This window comes from Neohortaea acidophila (genome assembly GCF_010093505.1).
Source record: "Neohortaea acidophila strain CBS 113389 unplaced genomic scaffold BDY17scaffold_4, whole genome shotgun sequence".
NCBI classification, from domain to species: domain Eukaryota; kingdom Fungi; phylum Ascomycota; class Dothideomycetes; order Mycosphaerellales; family Teratosphaeriaceae; genus Neohortaea; species Neohortaea acidophila.
In genome coordinates, this window is record NW_022985513.1 from 1,228,763 (window position 1) to 1,243,195 (window position 14,433).

The 14,433-nt window shown below is 55.9% G+C and overlaps 6 protein-coding genes across 6 annotated transcripts; 2 read left to right on the forward strand and 4 right to left on the reverse strand.

The window, feature by feature from the left end:
- Window positions 1-1,156: 1,156 nt before the first annotated feature.
- BDY17DRAFT_127626 (uncharacterized protein) lies at window positions 1,157-2,821 on the reverse strand. Its single transcript, XM_033729378.1, has one exon. It carries the CDS (start codon window positions 2,630-2,632, stop codon window positions 1,271-1,273), a length of 1,362 nt encoding a protein of 453 aa, XP_033590967.1. The 5' UTR covers window positions 2,633-2,821; the 3' UTR covers window positions 1,157-1,270.
- An 867-nt stretch (window positions 2,822-3,688) lies between these two features.
- BDY17DRAFT_249481 (uncharacterized protein) lies at window positions 3,689-6,057 on the forward strand (the record flags this gene model as incomplete). Its single annotated transcript, XM_033730979.1, has 2 exons — window positions 3,689-5,461; window positions 5,521-6,057. 2 exons carry the CDS (start codon window positions 3,689-3,691, stop codon window positions 6,055-6,057), a joined length of 2,310 nt encoding a protein of 769 aa, XP_033590968.1.
- Window positions 6,058-6,149: 92 nt separating this feature from the next.
- BDY17DRAFT_295569 (uncharacterized protein) lies at window positions 6,150-7,313 on the reverse strand. The gene has a single exon (XM_033733317.1). It carries the CDS (start codon window positions 6,993-6,995, stop codon window positions 6,345-6,347), a length of 651 nt encoding a protein of 216 aa, XP_033590969.1. The 5' UTR covers window positions 6,996-7,313; the 3' UTR covers window positions 6,150-6,344.
- A 457-nt stretch (window positions 7,314-7,770) lies between these two features.
- On the reverse strand, window positions 7,771-10,359 carry BDY17DRAFT_309645 (fungal-specific transcription factor domain-containing protein; the record flags this gene model as incomplete). Its single annotated transcript, XM_033735355.1, has 3 exons — window positions 7,771-9,821; window positions 9,878-10,011; window positions 10,079-10,359. 3 exons carry the CDS (start codon window positions 10,357-10,359, stop codon window positions 7,771-7,773), a joined length of 2,466 nt encoding a protein of 821 aa, XP_033590970.1.
- A 1,494-nt stretch (window positions 10,360-11,853) lies between these two features.
- BDY17DRAFT_248955 (alkaline ceramidase-like protein) lies at window positions 11,854-12,904 on the reverse strand (the record flags this gene model as incomplete). Its single annotated transcript, XM_033730943.1, has 3 exons — window positions 11,854-12,518; window positions 12,569-12,755; window positions 12,812-12,904. 3 exons carry the CDS (start codon window positions 12,902-12,904, stop codon window positions 11,854-11,856), a joined length of 945 nt encoding a protein of 314 aa, XP_033590971.1.
- A 310-nt stretch (window positions 12,905-13,214) lies between these two features.
- Window positions 13,215-13,687, forward strand: BDY17DRAFT_309646 (Prefoldin; the record flags this gene model as incomplete). The annotated part of the gene is made up of 3 exons (XM_033735356.1): window positions 13,215-13,244; window positions 13,295-13,461; window positions 13,516-13,687. The coding sequence occupies 3 exons, from the start codon at window positions 13,215-13,217 to the stop codon at window positions 13,685-13,687; spliced, it is 369 nt and encodes a 122-aa protein (XP_033590972.1).
- Window positions 13,688-14,433: the final 746 nt, after the last annotated feature.

Genomic DNA, 14,433 nt, shown 5'->3' on the forward strand with positions numbered 1-14,433 from the left:
CGGCGAAGGGCAGGAAAGCGCGCAAGAGAACTCCGGTATCGTCAACGGCACCTACTTGTGGCAGTGGTCTCGAGTATTCGGCAAAGGCTGGGTATGCCGGCGGGTTGCGCGACCAGGTTGGAGTCCGCAGCTGGATGGGGTATGAGCCACTCCCCATAGCCCCGAGTGCAACTCCGGGTCCAAATTCTTGCATTTGCTGGTACTTTGGGTATATGAAGTCGTACGCCACAAAGCGTTGAGATGGGATGCCAGGCAGCTGCCCAAGTCCTATGTCGGAGAGCAAAAGCGTCGAACTAAATTGTAGCGCCATAGTGGTCAGGACCAGTAACACAGTGGCCAGGCTGAGAGCAACGGATCGTACCCCGGCCATGGCCCAATTTGGTCCCAGTATTGCCGGCACGAGATCTAGAAGCTGTCTTGGTTGAGGAGTCGTTGCGCGCATGATCGAGATCTTGGCGACAGCATGCAGTCGGGCCCAGGAGGACTCTAGAACAACAGCTGCAAGCATTGAAGCCGTAATGCCGGCCGACAGGTCAATTGCCACACGCAGAACCAGAGTGGAGATAGATGTTGCTCTTGTCGCCCAGTCGTGAACCATAATCCTGTGCCAGAGGGTGTTATCGAATCCTGCGAACCAGAGGAATGCTAGAAACCCTGCAACAGCCAGTATAGCAACTGCTGCTGCGACTAGAGTTGCCACAGAAAGCCATCCTATGCGGTACGCAACAGTTCTAGACTCTTCGTGGCTGCATTCCAGTAGTTCGTAGACTCTTTGCTCGCTGAACAACTTCTCTTCGGGCTTCATTTGCATCATTGCCGGCGCTCAATCGATTTAGGACAACAACTCGCAAGAAAAAGAAATGAAATTGGGAAGCAAGGAGATGAGAATTATGGGCGGCAATTGGTGTTGGGGGATAGAGTAGAGCTGAAACATGTTGGTTGAATGATAGACCGTACTGTATCGGCCGTTGGAGCCGTGCCTCGATGCTGTTGGACTTGGGCGGCAAGCTGCAGATGTCTCAGCGGCTAGAGTTCCTTTTGCCGTTTCGAAGGCTGCACAGCCCGAATGCGAATATAGCATGGCATGTGCCATCAGCGAGTATTCGAGATTGTTGGAAAACAAGGCGAGTGAAAACTTATGTACGACAGTAAGGTAGTACGACAGCGGAAAGTAAGGTATGGAGGAAATGTGAAGGGGACCCTCGAAGTTGAAGCGTTAGTAAGCGGTGACTTGGGGCGAGGCTCCTCACACCGCGTGAATGCCTCTTCTTCATACAATATAGTCTCGACGCGGCTTTCGAGGGAAATGAGGACTCCTAAGACCGTCTCTCCTCGCGATCTGGCTATTCTTGCAGGTCGTGCCAGGGGCGACCGCTCGCCACACCATCTTCCCTCCCACGCAGACCCCAAATCTCGTGCCATCCGCGGAACAGGTCATTGCGGCACTCGAACTGGAGCAAGAGCCTCCAGAAGGCATGGCAGTAGGGCTTCGAATGTTCGATGGGTCTGCCGCACTCGACCCGCCCAATATTGGCGTGGGCACGCTTCCGTTGGATGACGCCACACCGGCGTTGCTGGTGGCTGTCAGGGTTTGAAACGTAAGCGCCGGCGTAGCAGCGGAGGAAAGCGCTTGCGAGGAGTTTGAGGAAGCAGGAGGTGCTGTGGGGATACCGCTGTGAGGCGAAGGATTGCCAGATGCACCTTTAGCACCTGAAGGCGAACCAGCTTTGGCAGACCCTGCTCTTGCTGCACCCGGCGCATGAGAGTCAGCTGGCTGACCATTTGGCGCAGCAGTCGCAGCAACAGAACGAACAGCACCACTGCTGCCATGTGGTACGAAAGGCAGGTTGCCAGGAAGCCCGGTGTATGCTGCGCCATTGTCCGTGATAATGCTGCTTTGATAACCGACTACACCGTCAAGTTGGACCTCAGCTTTCTGAGTGCAGTTCGGCCCAGTGGCTGCGTGCATTTGTTGCCCCTCGAAAGACGTTAGGATGAATTGGCCGGGATGCGGTATTTTAACGGCGTTGCTCTCTCCTTGGTAGGAAGTCTCACATTCCGTCGTCGGAAGATTGATAATGTACGCATTTGGCAGAGAGTTGAAGTAACTGTCGTCATCCGATCCTCCTGTGACTGTGACGGGGCAGCAATTCATGTAGATCTCCCGATCTCCAACCCGATTGTACCAGATCCACGCGAATGTCATCACACCGTTGGGCATGCCTTTTGGCAAGACGAATGTGAACGGGTGGGTGCCGGTATTGCCATTCGAGTTCACCGGACAGCCACCTTCGAAGACCTGGAAGACCTTGAATAGAGATGTGGCATCCGGCTCCTTGTCTTTGGTAATCGTGAGTTGACATGTCCCTCCACCGTGTGAGACAGAGCCGATGAAGGATAGCTCTTGACGTTTGCCAACGGTGAAGTTGTTCATCACAACAATGTCATAGACACCCTTCCGAAGCTTGCAAGGAAAGTCCGAGCCAGATGCCCCCGGCGCGACATTCTGCAGTGGTGACTTATTGAGGGTGTCGATGCCGTACGGAACCGGTCGCATGAGTTTGAGATGAGCGTTGCTCAAGGCAACAAATGTGAGCGCCACCACCGCGATGGATATCAGAAAGGAGCCCATCGTACCGATGCGAATGGAAATTGATAATTGCAAAGGGGTGGGAATCGAATGGTTGTGCTAATAGTGAGCAACTCTAGACCAGCTAGAGGACTGTGCGAATTGTCAAAGAGCGTGAGAGTATCGAGGACGACAATCGAACGTAGGTAGAGGTCGTCTAGACAGCACGAAGAGGAATTTGAAGAGCAAAGTGACTGTTGAGAATGTAGGAAGTTTTGACTTATCTGCAAGTAAATGTATCGATTGGCTGTGAAGCGCCATGCCGAGCGCGACACAATACCCATTGTGAGACGACAAAGAGAATCTTCAAGTCCTGCTCCGGGAAAGTATTTGAAAAGACGATGTTGGCCCCCAACGCATTGTTTCTCCCACATCCAGGATCATGCCGAAAACACTTGGACCAAGACCTTGGCATGGTGACTGTATTGGCCTGGAGAAGAGCGGACCAGGGAGAAGTCGGTATAGTCACCGTCCGCAAAGTCGTAACGGGCACTCACTGAAGTCTCGAGGCGCGTGTCTGGACACGGCGATGGCAAGCCTGAAACACGTGTCGGAGTCTGAGCTCTTGCGGTCCATAGAAGGCCAATTAAAATTACGCAGGCAGCACTGTGTAGGCTAAGTGACGGTATGATCCTCTCCGAATATCGCTAGGATATCCTGAGGGCGATGTCTTGCAGCAGTTGAAGGTGAACATTGAAGTCAACCACGGTGAGACAGGAGCAGTGCTCGAGTTGTAGCCGTTTGTCAAAAGTCGTGACTGGTGCCAGAAGTCGACGCCCGCGACTTCACTACGCGAGGGTCAAATCTTTTGCGGTCCGCGTCTTCAGGGAAGCCCAAGTCGCGACGCCCTTGCATGCCACATCCGCTTCGATTTCACCAACCCTGCGCCTACCATAATAACTCAACACACTGCGAATGAGATCGCGTGGATCTCGCGACCCGAATGATACCCTGATCACGCGACTCCGAATGCCTGCGTGAATCATCCCGCTCAGGGACTGGCCTTGAGAAACAGACTGGACGACAGCCTCATGCTGTTCCACCATCCACTCCTTCACGATGTCGGCGGTCAACCTAAACCGCGTTAATGCGCCGCAAGCCTTCGTCTCCAGCTATGCTCCACGAATGCGCGCGTACGGCAATTCGTTGCTGACGCCTGTCCAACCCCAATCCGCCGTCCCATCCGTTCGAACGACCAAACGCGGCACGACAGCGATCAACTACGCCGAGGAGTTCGACGATGACAGTATAGACGACTCGGATGGTCCTCGCCGCCAGACGGGCCTGCGAACGGCGCAGCAGAGACGAGATGTGGACGCGGAGGCGCAGAAGGCTACGCAGAAAGAGCTGGGCCAACAAGCGGACTCGCCTGTCGATGTGCAAGGCATCTGGCGAGAATGGATGGGCAAGCCCAAGAGAGTGCTTACGGAACGACAAGTGCACGTCCAAGCTGCATTGCGTACCACGCTCGTTCCCATACGCATCGATCTCGACGTGGCACCCTTCCGTCCTGAAGCTGCGCTTCCAACTCCCAACAACCACAGAGACTTTGGCATAGACGAGAACTTGCCTGCGTATAAAGCGCCGGAACCAACGCCACAGTTTCGCTTGAAAGACAGCTTTCTGTGGAATCTGCACGAGGCCCTAATCACCCCGGATCAGTTCGCCAAGACATTTGTGGACGAGTTGGATTTTCCAGTCGCGAGAAGGCAGGCCATGGTCCTCGAGATTGCGAATTTGATACGGCAACAACTGGAAGAGCATGCAGCAACTGCACTGCACCCGCTCTTCCAACCGAGCTACATGCATCCCGCCGCCCCTACTACTCGCGCCGCTTCCCCTTCCGTCCAAAACGCCATATCTCGGGAAGAGTCATCCACCCCTATGCAGATCGACACTCCCAACACGAACCCCCTTCTTCGACCACACCTTAATGGCTTCAACCACTCTTCTGAGCGATCAACGCCTCTGCCAAATGGCGCGTCCACCCCGGCGATTACCGCCACAGCTCAGCCGCTACTGAAGGACTCCTCCCTCTCGTATGTACACAACCCGCCCGACACTCACCGCTGCATTGTCACTCTGTCCATCAATCTTCAAAACCAACTGTACACCGACAAATTCGAATGGAACCTATTACATCCCGTAGGCTTTTCGGAGATTTTCGCCAAACAGACCTGCGCAGACCTCGGGCTGAGTGGGGAGTGGGTACCGAGTATGGCGCACGCGATATACGAAGCCAGTCTGCGACTGAAGAAAGAAATGATTGATAACGGCGGCACTTTGCTGGGTGTGGTAGGGAGCGGCGTGGACCCCCAGGGCAATGTCGAGAATGAAGCCTGCGAGTTCCACGGCACTGCTGAACCCGCCTTTGGAGTCGGCGCGGGATGGAGGTTCGATGATGTGGGGCTTGGCAATGATTGGGAGCCGAAGATCGAGGTCCTGAGCAAGGAAGAGATCGAGCGGCGCGAAGGCGATCGGGAGCGGCAGCTTCGTCGGGCTCGCAGGGAAAACGCGCGCTTCACCACAGCGTATGCTGCTCCCTCGCAGAACAGTGGTGCGGGTGATTACTTTGCCGGCGGTCTGGGCTCGACTCACGTCTTCAGCATTACGGGCAATGATGACGAGCGCATGGGCCGAGGAGAGCGAGCGAAGAAGAAGCGCAGATTCCGAAGTCTCTCTCCTGTTGGACGCGATACACCGGAAGTTGCTGGATTTGGGGGCACATCGGGCCAATTGACCGAGGGCGAAAGGCAGTACTGGCAGTGTCGACATTGCAAGGTCTGGGGCTCCGCCGTCTGGGGCGTGAGGGATGGGCCTGCTGGTCAAAGAGTAAGTTTGGATGTCAATCTTGTGCGGCATAAACCACCTGGCTAACTCCGTCCTCACAGACACTATGCCACAACTGCGGCCTGCTGTACGAACGCGACAAGAAGCTGCCTCCGTGGAGCTACAACCTCTTCCATCAAGAGAAGCACCAACCAAGCCGCGAAGCAATGCCTCATCAATCCCAATACCAGCAGCAGCAACCCCCACCACCCATGCGCCAAATCTCCCAGCTGCAATCCGACATCACCGTCTTCCCGCAAAGCACCCCGCCTCCGCGTAATATGCATCATCAAGAAGTCAACCCCTCCGCGCACCTCTACACCGGCGCATCGGCAGGCGGACAAGGGCAGATCAGCGCGAGCACGATGGCGGACATCATCAACTACGCCGAGCCCGGCGAGGATCTGGACTGGACGAAGATCACGGAGCCGCGGGAGAGGAAGCGGCTGCAGAACATCATCAACGGCCGGAAGTATCGCGAGAGACGGCTGGCCGCGGAAGGGCAGGGCGGGAGCGGAGGCAACTATCCTGGTGCTGCGGGCGTGGGGAGTTTCTTGAGCATGGGATACGGGTCGAGGAAGTCGGCGGTGTCCGGTTAGGGAGAGATTCCCACGCGCACACAGTGTGTGATTTGATTTGTGCGACGCTTCGTCTTCTACTTTTAGCGTGGCGAATGATGATGCTTTGGTTTGTTTTCAAATTAGATTCCAACTAAATTTCGGTTCTTGCGGCAGAAGCAAACTCGAAAGCAAACTCGCTGGCTAAGATGACATCGTAAGGCTGTGTGGTGGTCGCAAACACATTAACGCTCGGCTGACAATGAACTCCCCGCGTACAAACATCCGGCAAGCAAAGCAAACACAACAGTACACGCGTGCGCAAAGCCCTATTCCATCAGCGTGTCGTTTCCGCCGTCTTGGCTCGGCTTCCCGTCATGCTCTGCCTTCCTCTTCTTCGCTCCGGCAACAGCAGCCTCCTCCGCCACCACCGCAGTCGGAGAAGAAGCAGTAGATCCCGTCGCAGCAACAGCTGACGCACTCGGGACTTTCGGCGTCAGCGTCATATGCCCAATAACATTCTTGTCCCCGACGATCTTGATGCCGCAATTGATAGTCAAGTCGACGTTAATCGGTCGTCGCGGTGCACGGGCGGGCTGTCCTGCTGTCGCGGCGTTGTTGATCTGATTGAGGGTTTGCAAGAGCAGAGCACTGATCTTGGCTGCGTCTGCCCCTGGAGGAGTGGTGGGAACGAGGTTGCCGTGGCCGTTGATGGACTTTTCGGCGTTGATGGTGACTTTTAGCGGGGATTCGTCGTCTTCGTCTTCGTCGTCCGATGAGCCGTCGGGTGGCAGGCTGCGGAGGCAGTCGTAACAATCGCAGTTGACGGAGTGGCCGAGGTTGATGCAGTATGCTGGTGGACTCGGGTTGTAGAGTATGGGATCGGCATTTGGTTGTTGTGATTGTTGGGGACGATGAGTGACGGTCTTGCATGCTCTTTCGACTAGCATCTTCCGCGACATTTGCTTGTTGGGATCCATGATGTTGAGATGTGAGAGTGGGTTGAGAGACGATGAGACCTCGAAAGGAAGAGTGCAGTCAGGTTGATGGAACTCGGCGTAGATTCTCGGCTCGCAAGGCTGTCGAGTCAAGAAGAAGGGAGGACGGAGAAGTGTGAGGATTCAAGTACTCGAAGAAAGAAGAGCAGCAAGCACGAAGCACCGTATTTAATGTGACTCGACAATAGTTGCAAACATCAATAGCAAGCAGGCAGGCCTGGGACGGGCGCGGCGCAGGGCTGCGTAACGATTGTCGTCTTGCTATTGTCGAGCCCAGCCGCAGTTCCTATTGTCACAAACCTTAATTCCCGCCCGCGTTTCGGCCAACTTCGGAGCGGCGAGGCTGAACACATCGCGCGAATCTCGGCCGTGCAAACCATCATTTCACCCGTCAACGCTAAGGAATGATGCTGGTCCGGGTACATGGCGTGCAGACAGGCTGTGTTGCGTTCATCAAACGACGTGTGGGCAAAACCCGCTGACGGGGAGGAAACGAAGAGTGGGCCTTCCTATTGTCGGGAATAACTTTTTGGCTAGCGCGTTCTGCCCCGCGCTCATCCCCGGACCAATCAAAATTCGCTCCTCGTGACTGCAGCAAACTCGCCTGTCCCTACGATAGTGGGTGGGAAGCACGCCTCGTACCACAGTGGAAGACGGAGAGGCATCGATACTGGTTTAAAATGTACATTTTGTTATAGCAGGTTGCAGCATAGTAACACACACTCTTTCTGTGAACAGGATGGAATGATTTCCCCTCCTACGCCGGAACAGCAACTTCCTCATTCAATCCATTCATCCAGTTGACGTCCATGGCGAATCCACTGCTCTCTCCTTGCATGGCGCCTTGCAACGCTTCGTCTTCCAGCGCCCACACGTCGCCAGCAGCATCGAGATCGATCAGCGCGGCGAAATCGGGCTCAATCTCTTCCTCGAGGCCGAGGTCGAGATTCATGTCCACGCTGTCGCCGCTGTGGTAGTTGTCCGAGTCGGGCGGAGTCGAGGCCAGGTACGAATTCAGGCGCATGTGGATCTCTTGATCCGACAGTGCTTCCCCTGCACTCGACGATCGGTGCTCTTCCGGAGGTGGAGTCAGCGCGCCGGAAACAGGAGTCGAAGCAACAAGATGCAGTCTCTTGCCCGCGTCGACGAGCCCTTGCGACGACGTGATGACGCTTCTCGACCCCTTCATCTCCTCCGACTTCTGCGGCCACGAAATCTCCGCCTTGCGGATCGCCGCTTCCAGGAAGGCCGTCGAGTAGTCCGCCGCGGCGTAGATGTCTCGCAGTCGCGCGAGGATCTGCATGCATTCGCAAAAGCCCTTCAAGCTCGCCTTCCGCGTGGCGTCGTCGTTGGCCTTGATGTCGAGCAGGTGAATGATGATGGCCGGGAGCAGCACTGTGATGCCCGTTGTGGGGAGGTTGCGCACCAAATCCAGCTTGTAGAGGGTCGTGGCAATGTTGGTGATCTCTGCTGCTGCCAGCCGCACGGTCTTGCGAGAGATGTCGACCGTCTCGACGGACGGATTGCGCTGCGTTACGCCGGTTGCAGGCAACACCTGCGGCCGATGCAGCGCTGACAGCGTGGCGTAGTAGATCATGTGCAGTAGCGATGAGTTGAGCATCACGCTCGCATCTCCGCCTTTGATGTCTTGGTGTGTTGGGATCACGTACTGCGCCTCATCGGCGAGCGCGTCCCTCCACACCTGTAGCTCGGCATCGCACGCCTCCACCTCTTCCAAACCCACTTCGGCCTTGTTTTGAACGAGCATCAGCGTCGTTTGCGTAGAGCCTTCCTCCGTCACCGCGCCGTGATTGTTGTGCAGCACCGAGTATTGCACGCTGAGCACATGGCTCATTACGATGCACAGTTTCGCCTTTTCAATGCACATGACGGCCAGCCGTCTTTGCGTTTCCGCGTCGCGCAGCACTTTGCAGCCGCTGGGAACGCACGTCGGTCGCTCCGGCACAGCCTTGATCTCGAAGTCGTCCAATGTAAGCATGGGCACATCGAAATCATTGCTCTTGATTTTGGTGGGTCGCCGCATGCCCAGGGCGATCAGGCGGTCGCGCATATATGTGCACCACCAGATCCGTCGCCACAGCTTGCGTCGCGCGGGTTCGATGGACGTCGAGTTTTCCGGGTCGCGATGCAGACCAATGGTGTGGGACAGGGACACTGCGATGCCCATCCAGTGATAGCTATCTTTCTGATCGTCTGGCGTCTCATACCAGTACGTCATCAACAACAGCGACTGAATCAGCGCCACGCGGTCGACCTCGTAGTCAAAGTCGTAGAGGAAGCGGGCTTTCTGGAAAAAGGCGCGCCGTGCGACTCGGCGATTCGTGTAGCCCGCGGCCCTTAGGGCTCCCGCATCAACGGTGGCAACTCCGGCAAACATGACTGCCTGGAAGAGGAGCAGACTGATGGTTTGTGAGCCATCGTTCAGATCGATGCTTTCGACGAGTTCGTGGATGTTCAGCAGGGGCATGAACGGATGGACAAACTCGGCGAAGCTTTGGAGCAGAGCGTCTCGTAGTGGTGCAGGAGGAATTTCCAAGGCGCCCTTCTTTTCGAGAAACACAATCTCGTCGTGGCCAACCCTCGTGGGGATGGGCTTGATATATGCGGGCAGGCTGTACGAGGGAGTGCGGTCTGAGAAGAGCCGCGCGATGATCGAGCTGGGATCTGCAGCGCCGTTCGGTTTCTGACTGGGTCGTTGCAGGTTCATGAGCAGATTCGGGGGGTAGACCGAGGATTTGGAGTCGCTGCTGCCATGGCTGCCATTCATATCTCTGCTGAGATCCTGGTCTGCTCCCTCGTTAGTGCTGCGAGCTTTCCTGCTCAGCGAGCATATGTACACGTACAGAGCGGATGAGGCACGTGCTCGCTGATCCTTCTGAGCGGCTCATATGGCGGAGCTGCCGACAGTGGCAAAGATGGTGCCGCCTTGGGGAGCGAGTCCTTGCGTACTCGATCGGGAGTCAGCTCGCCCCATTTCCTGCGCCTCGAGCTTAGTCAAAGATTTCATGAGTAAAACACAAAGGCAAGATTGCAGCAGTACGTACTTTTTGCGCTTGCTCTCGGAGACGATACACTCGACCTCATCGAGTCTACAGTTCGTGCAGGGCGCGCCATGCTCTACAACATTGCAGCGGACTTTGCGCGCGCGGCAACACTGACAAGCCTTGGAAGCTCGCCGCTTGACGCTTTTGTTCGGGCGAAGACCGTTCGACTTCAGGCCCGCTTCGCCAGCGGATCGCTTCTGCGAGAAGGCAGGGGTGGGCGGATGCTGTTCGGTGGGAGTCGATGCCTCTGACGTAGAGACGTCAATGCCCATGGAACCCATTGCGGCCGGTGAGCTACGAGGAAAGCCGGGGGTCGACGGGGCGAACAAGACAGAGAAACGCGGGTGGCATTCGAGCGGCAGCAGACAAAAGACGTAATTCGGGGGGCAGTCGAGCGCATATAAACACGAGGGCGACGGCGCTATATCCGCCCATTGATTGTCTTAAACCCACCTCCAAAGGAACGAACCGTAAAGTGGAAGAGTCTCACGCAGGCGCGTGCGTCAGACCCACCTCTCCGCCATTCCCATTCGGCTGGCGCGCCTTGTCGTTGTTTTTTTCGAGGATCCATGATGGCAGCAGCGGCCAGCCGCATGAACGTTAAGCAAAACCTTCCCTGGGCGGGCGGGGGTACGTACCCCGATCGGCCTGCGGAGCCCCACGTTTGCTCCAGCAAACTAGGGCGAATCCAAGCGCTTTCTCACCCAGGGGAAATGGGGTCTAACGTCTTCCGCAATCCGACCGCACCAGACGCCCGGGACTGGCGCGCCTCTCTCCGACTTTTCTTCGTGCCCGTGGCGTCGTACCCGGTTTTCTCTCTGCCCGCTCGGCTTGGTTTCCGCCATACCAAGGTGCCATGGCCGTGACCGCTCCGTTTGCCGCGGCAAAATGTCTGCAGGTGAGATGGGTGTTCGGATCGTGACCTTGATCGCTAGCCGCGTCTCTCTCTCTCTCGTGTGGCAAGGGTGGCAGAAGCCAGTGCGGGAGTGGTCATCGATCGCGTGCGTCAAAAGCAGCCATAAGGTTTCTATTGAAACCGTTGCTGATTCAAAAAAGATGGTCAAAGCCCACGGTCGACGAGGGCCCCGCCTCGCTCCAGATAGCCGCTGCATCCATCCAAGAGTAATCAACGAAGGAGCTCGAGGCCAGTCGTATGCAGTGGCGGCTGGCTTTTCGGAATAGCATTTCGCCCAGTCCCAGTCACGCGTCCTGTCGCACTGACTCTCTCCCAATTAAATAATTCGCCAGAATCAGCCTGCCGTTGCCCGCTCTGCAAGGCGATCGGAGATGCGACCGCGCTTGCCAGAATGCTGGCTTTCGCGTCGATCAGTTTGCAATCTCGTGACCGTCGCCACACCACCGCCCGACCGTTGCCCGGGCTTTTCAACGATTACCAGCTGACGTCTGTTCAATGCTTCATGCACGCTTGCCCCTGTGCATGATGTACAGCATGACACCGCAATTGGCCGCCGTTGTAATGACGTCGACCAGCATATCCGGGGGAAGCTCTGAGACCCGGGGGACATGCCATAGCCTTTCTGCACAGCTGCGGCCGCGCCCCACGTCCCTCCATATAGCCTTTCGCGCATGGCGAATGAGAATGCGCGGGCAGGTAAATGACACTCCAAGTTTCGACATGGGATCGAAGATCTCCCCCAAGCTTCGATGGATCGGACTCAAGTCCGCGGTGCGGGTTATGCGAGCTCGGCACCGCGTGTTTCTATCTCTATAACGCACATCTCATGTGCAATTCTCTGAAGTTGCCGGCGAGGCCTCTACTCGATCTTCTTCACTCTTCCATTGCCGATAGACGTACGACGTTCGACTCGCGGCAGTGAAGTCCACAGACTCGGCCAGATCAACTCGAACTCGTCCTGCCGCCCATTCAAACAATGTCGAAGCCAGATGCCCCAGACCATGTAATAATACGCGCCGGTGCCGGTCATGAGATGCCACCAACCGTGACCTTCCAGCAAGATTCCCCAAGGAAGGCCCATCTGGTGTCTCCATGCTCTGATCTTGCTGCAGTACACATTGTCGAGCGTCCAGATGAAGAAGCCGCCCAGAAAGATTCCGAGACCACAAGGGATCATCGTCCACATGGTTCTCAGGATGCGTTTGTCTCTCGCATCTTGTCTCTCCATCTCTGCCTTGCTCACGCCTTTTCGCGCTTCCCCTCTCCGATGGTAGGGGCGCAGGTGGACCTCCATGATATACATGCTTCGAATCAACACGATGGCGGTCAGAAGAGCATACGCGTTCTGATGAAAAGTGGGATCCTGAAGGTAATGGTAGTATCCGGTGATGAAGACCGCGAGTGCAAGATTGAAGACGCCGATCAGAAATTGGGTCAATGGAGCGCGCTCGTGGGATAGCGACGCCCAGAGCATAAGAAGGGTGGAGTATATCATGGAGAGCTCATCCACGAGCTGCATCGGATCTACACTGCCATCAGCACTGCCGCTCTCCAACTACGACGCTCGGCCCTACATTTGAGCGTGGCGTGGAACGCAAAGCTTCCAGCACCCACGAGAAAGAAGCCGAAGAAGGTGATGAGGAAGATGCGATCGTGGCCGTGCTGATAGCAGTTGTATGTGCCCTTTAATGCCAGCCACATGAAGAACACATTGGTCAGGGTGTTGACGATCTCTGCAACGTAGTGTGTGGCATAGTAGTTCTACATGTGCGCTTAGTAACAGTTCGAGCAAAGCACCTGATCCTGGGGCGGTTCACCTCTTCACACCAGTCGAGCGTAGAAGTGATTGGTGCCCAGTATCCCTGCCCTGGTGGAGGGACATGGTAGGGCACAGAGGGCAACCACGACATGCCGTGATGACTGCGGGTGTTTGTCAATGTCCACGAAAACTCCGAGGGGTCCTTGGCAGTGATATCGCAGTCGACCCATCAAGTTCGAGTTTAGTTCCGAGGATGTGCGTCGTCAGTGATAGTGATGTGTCGGTCATGGTGAAATGCATATGAGCTCACACGCGGCCAAAGCACGTGCGTCATCCGGCGGCCGCTCGCTCCGCTTTCGTGCAGAGCCGCAACTCTTCTCTTCTCCACACCACCGACTCGTGAACTCGGGAAGTTGTGTCGCGTTGAGCCCACAGCTAGCCATCCGTCGCATCTTCAAAAGATGGCAATACCCAATGAGAAGCTGCAGGAGGTAAGTTGGAATTCAGCAGCGTGTATCAGCAAACGACTAATGTGCTCCAGGTCTTGCGAGAAATCGAAGCCAAGGCCTCCTTTTCCGCCCAACAACTCCAGATTGTGCGCGGGCAGATCGCTTCGAAGAACCGCGAAAAGCGCATGCTGCAACTGTCATCGAGCGAACTGGATACTGTGCCCGTAGAGACGCCCGTGTATGATGGTGTAGGCAAGATGTAAGGCTGTCCGCCGCAGACTGATCTTCGCCTCATCACTTACCAATGAGCCAGGTTTGTCCTGACAACCACGAAAGAAATCCAGAGCCGCCAGACCAAGGAATCGGGAGATGTCGACAAGGAACTGGATAATCTGGGCAAGAAGCTTCACTATCTCGAGACTACGTACAACAACGCCCAGCAGCATCTGGAACGAATCTTCAAAGGGAGTGCTGGTCAAAGCTGAGGCGAACGCGTCGGTATTGAAAGGACGCTGCCTCCTGCTGGAACTCCAGCTTCCGGCTCAAACGAGATGGCTCCCGGCAGCGATCGTGCACGGATGCAACGTCTAAGTGAAAACTTGGACACCAGATCCAGAGCGCCACTCACTCGGCTCTCACGGACATTCAAAGTGGTATCAGTCCCTTCAGAATCAACCACACGCAGGGGATAGGTCGCTGAGTGTAGCCTCCCTCGCTCGGTTCGTACTATGCTGCCTCGTGCTAGGTGGAGCGAACAACACCACCACCCGAGACATGCAGCAGCTAGCTTCATGAACACAAGCCTTTTAGCCAAGATTCGCTTCCATTGATAGGTAGTCTTACACATACTCTCACGTCGACAGCAGAGACAGCATCCATACTTTTGTTTTCCAAGACAAGAGCGATATCCTGTCGAATATGTGCCGTTGTCGTGAATGCAAAGTTTACAGCACGCCCCGCGTTCATGACAGCACCGCCAGCTCAACGCGAACCCGTACGTCACGTAAACTTTCCAATCACAACTCCTGACCGTCTTGCACTTTTCCCGCGCACGTCCACCTCATGCTCTAACGGTGAGGTGTCGAGCTATCTACCACACCTCCGAGCCTTGTGTGTGTCGCTTGACTAAGCATGGCCATTTACATCTTTCTTTGAGCCTGCATCTTGTCACTCTCTTCCCATTGTCGCTCTCCGACCTCGAGTACCCTCGACCAGCGCAGCGTCCTTGACC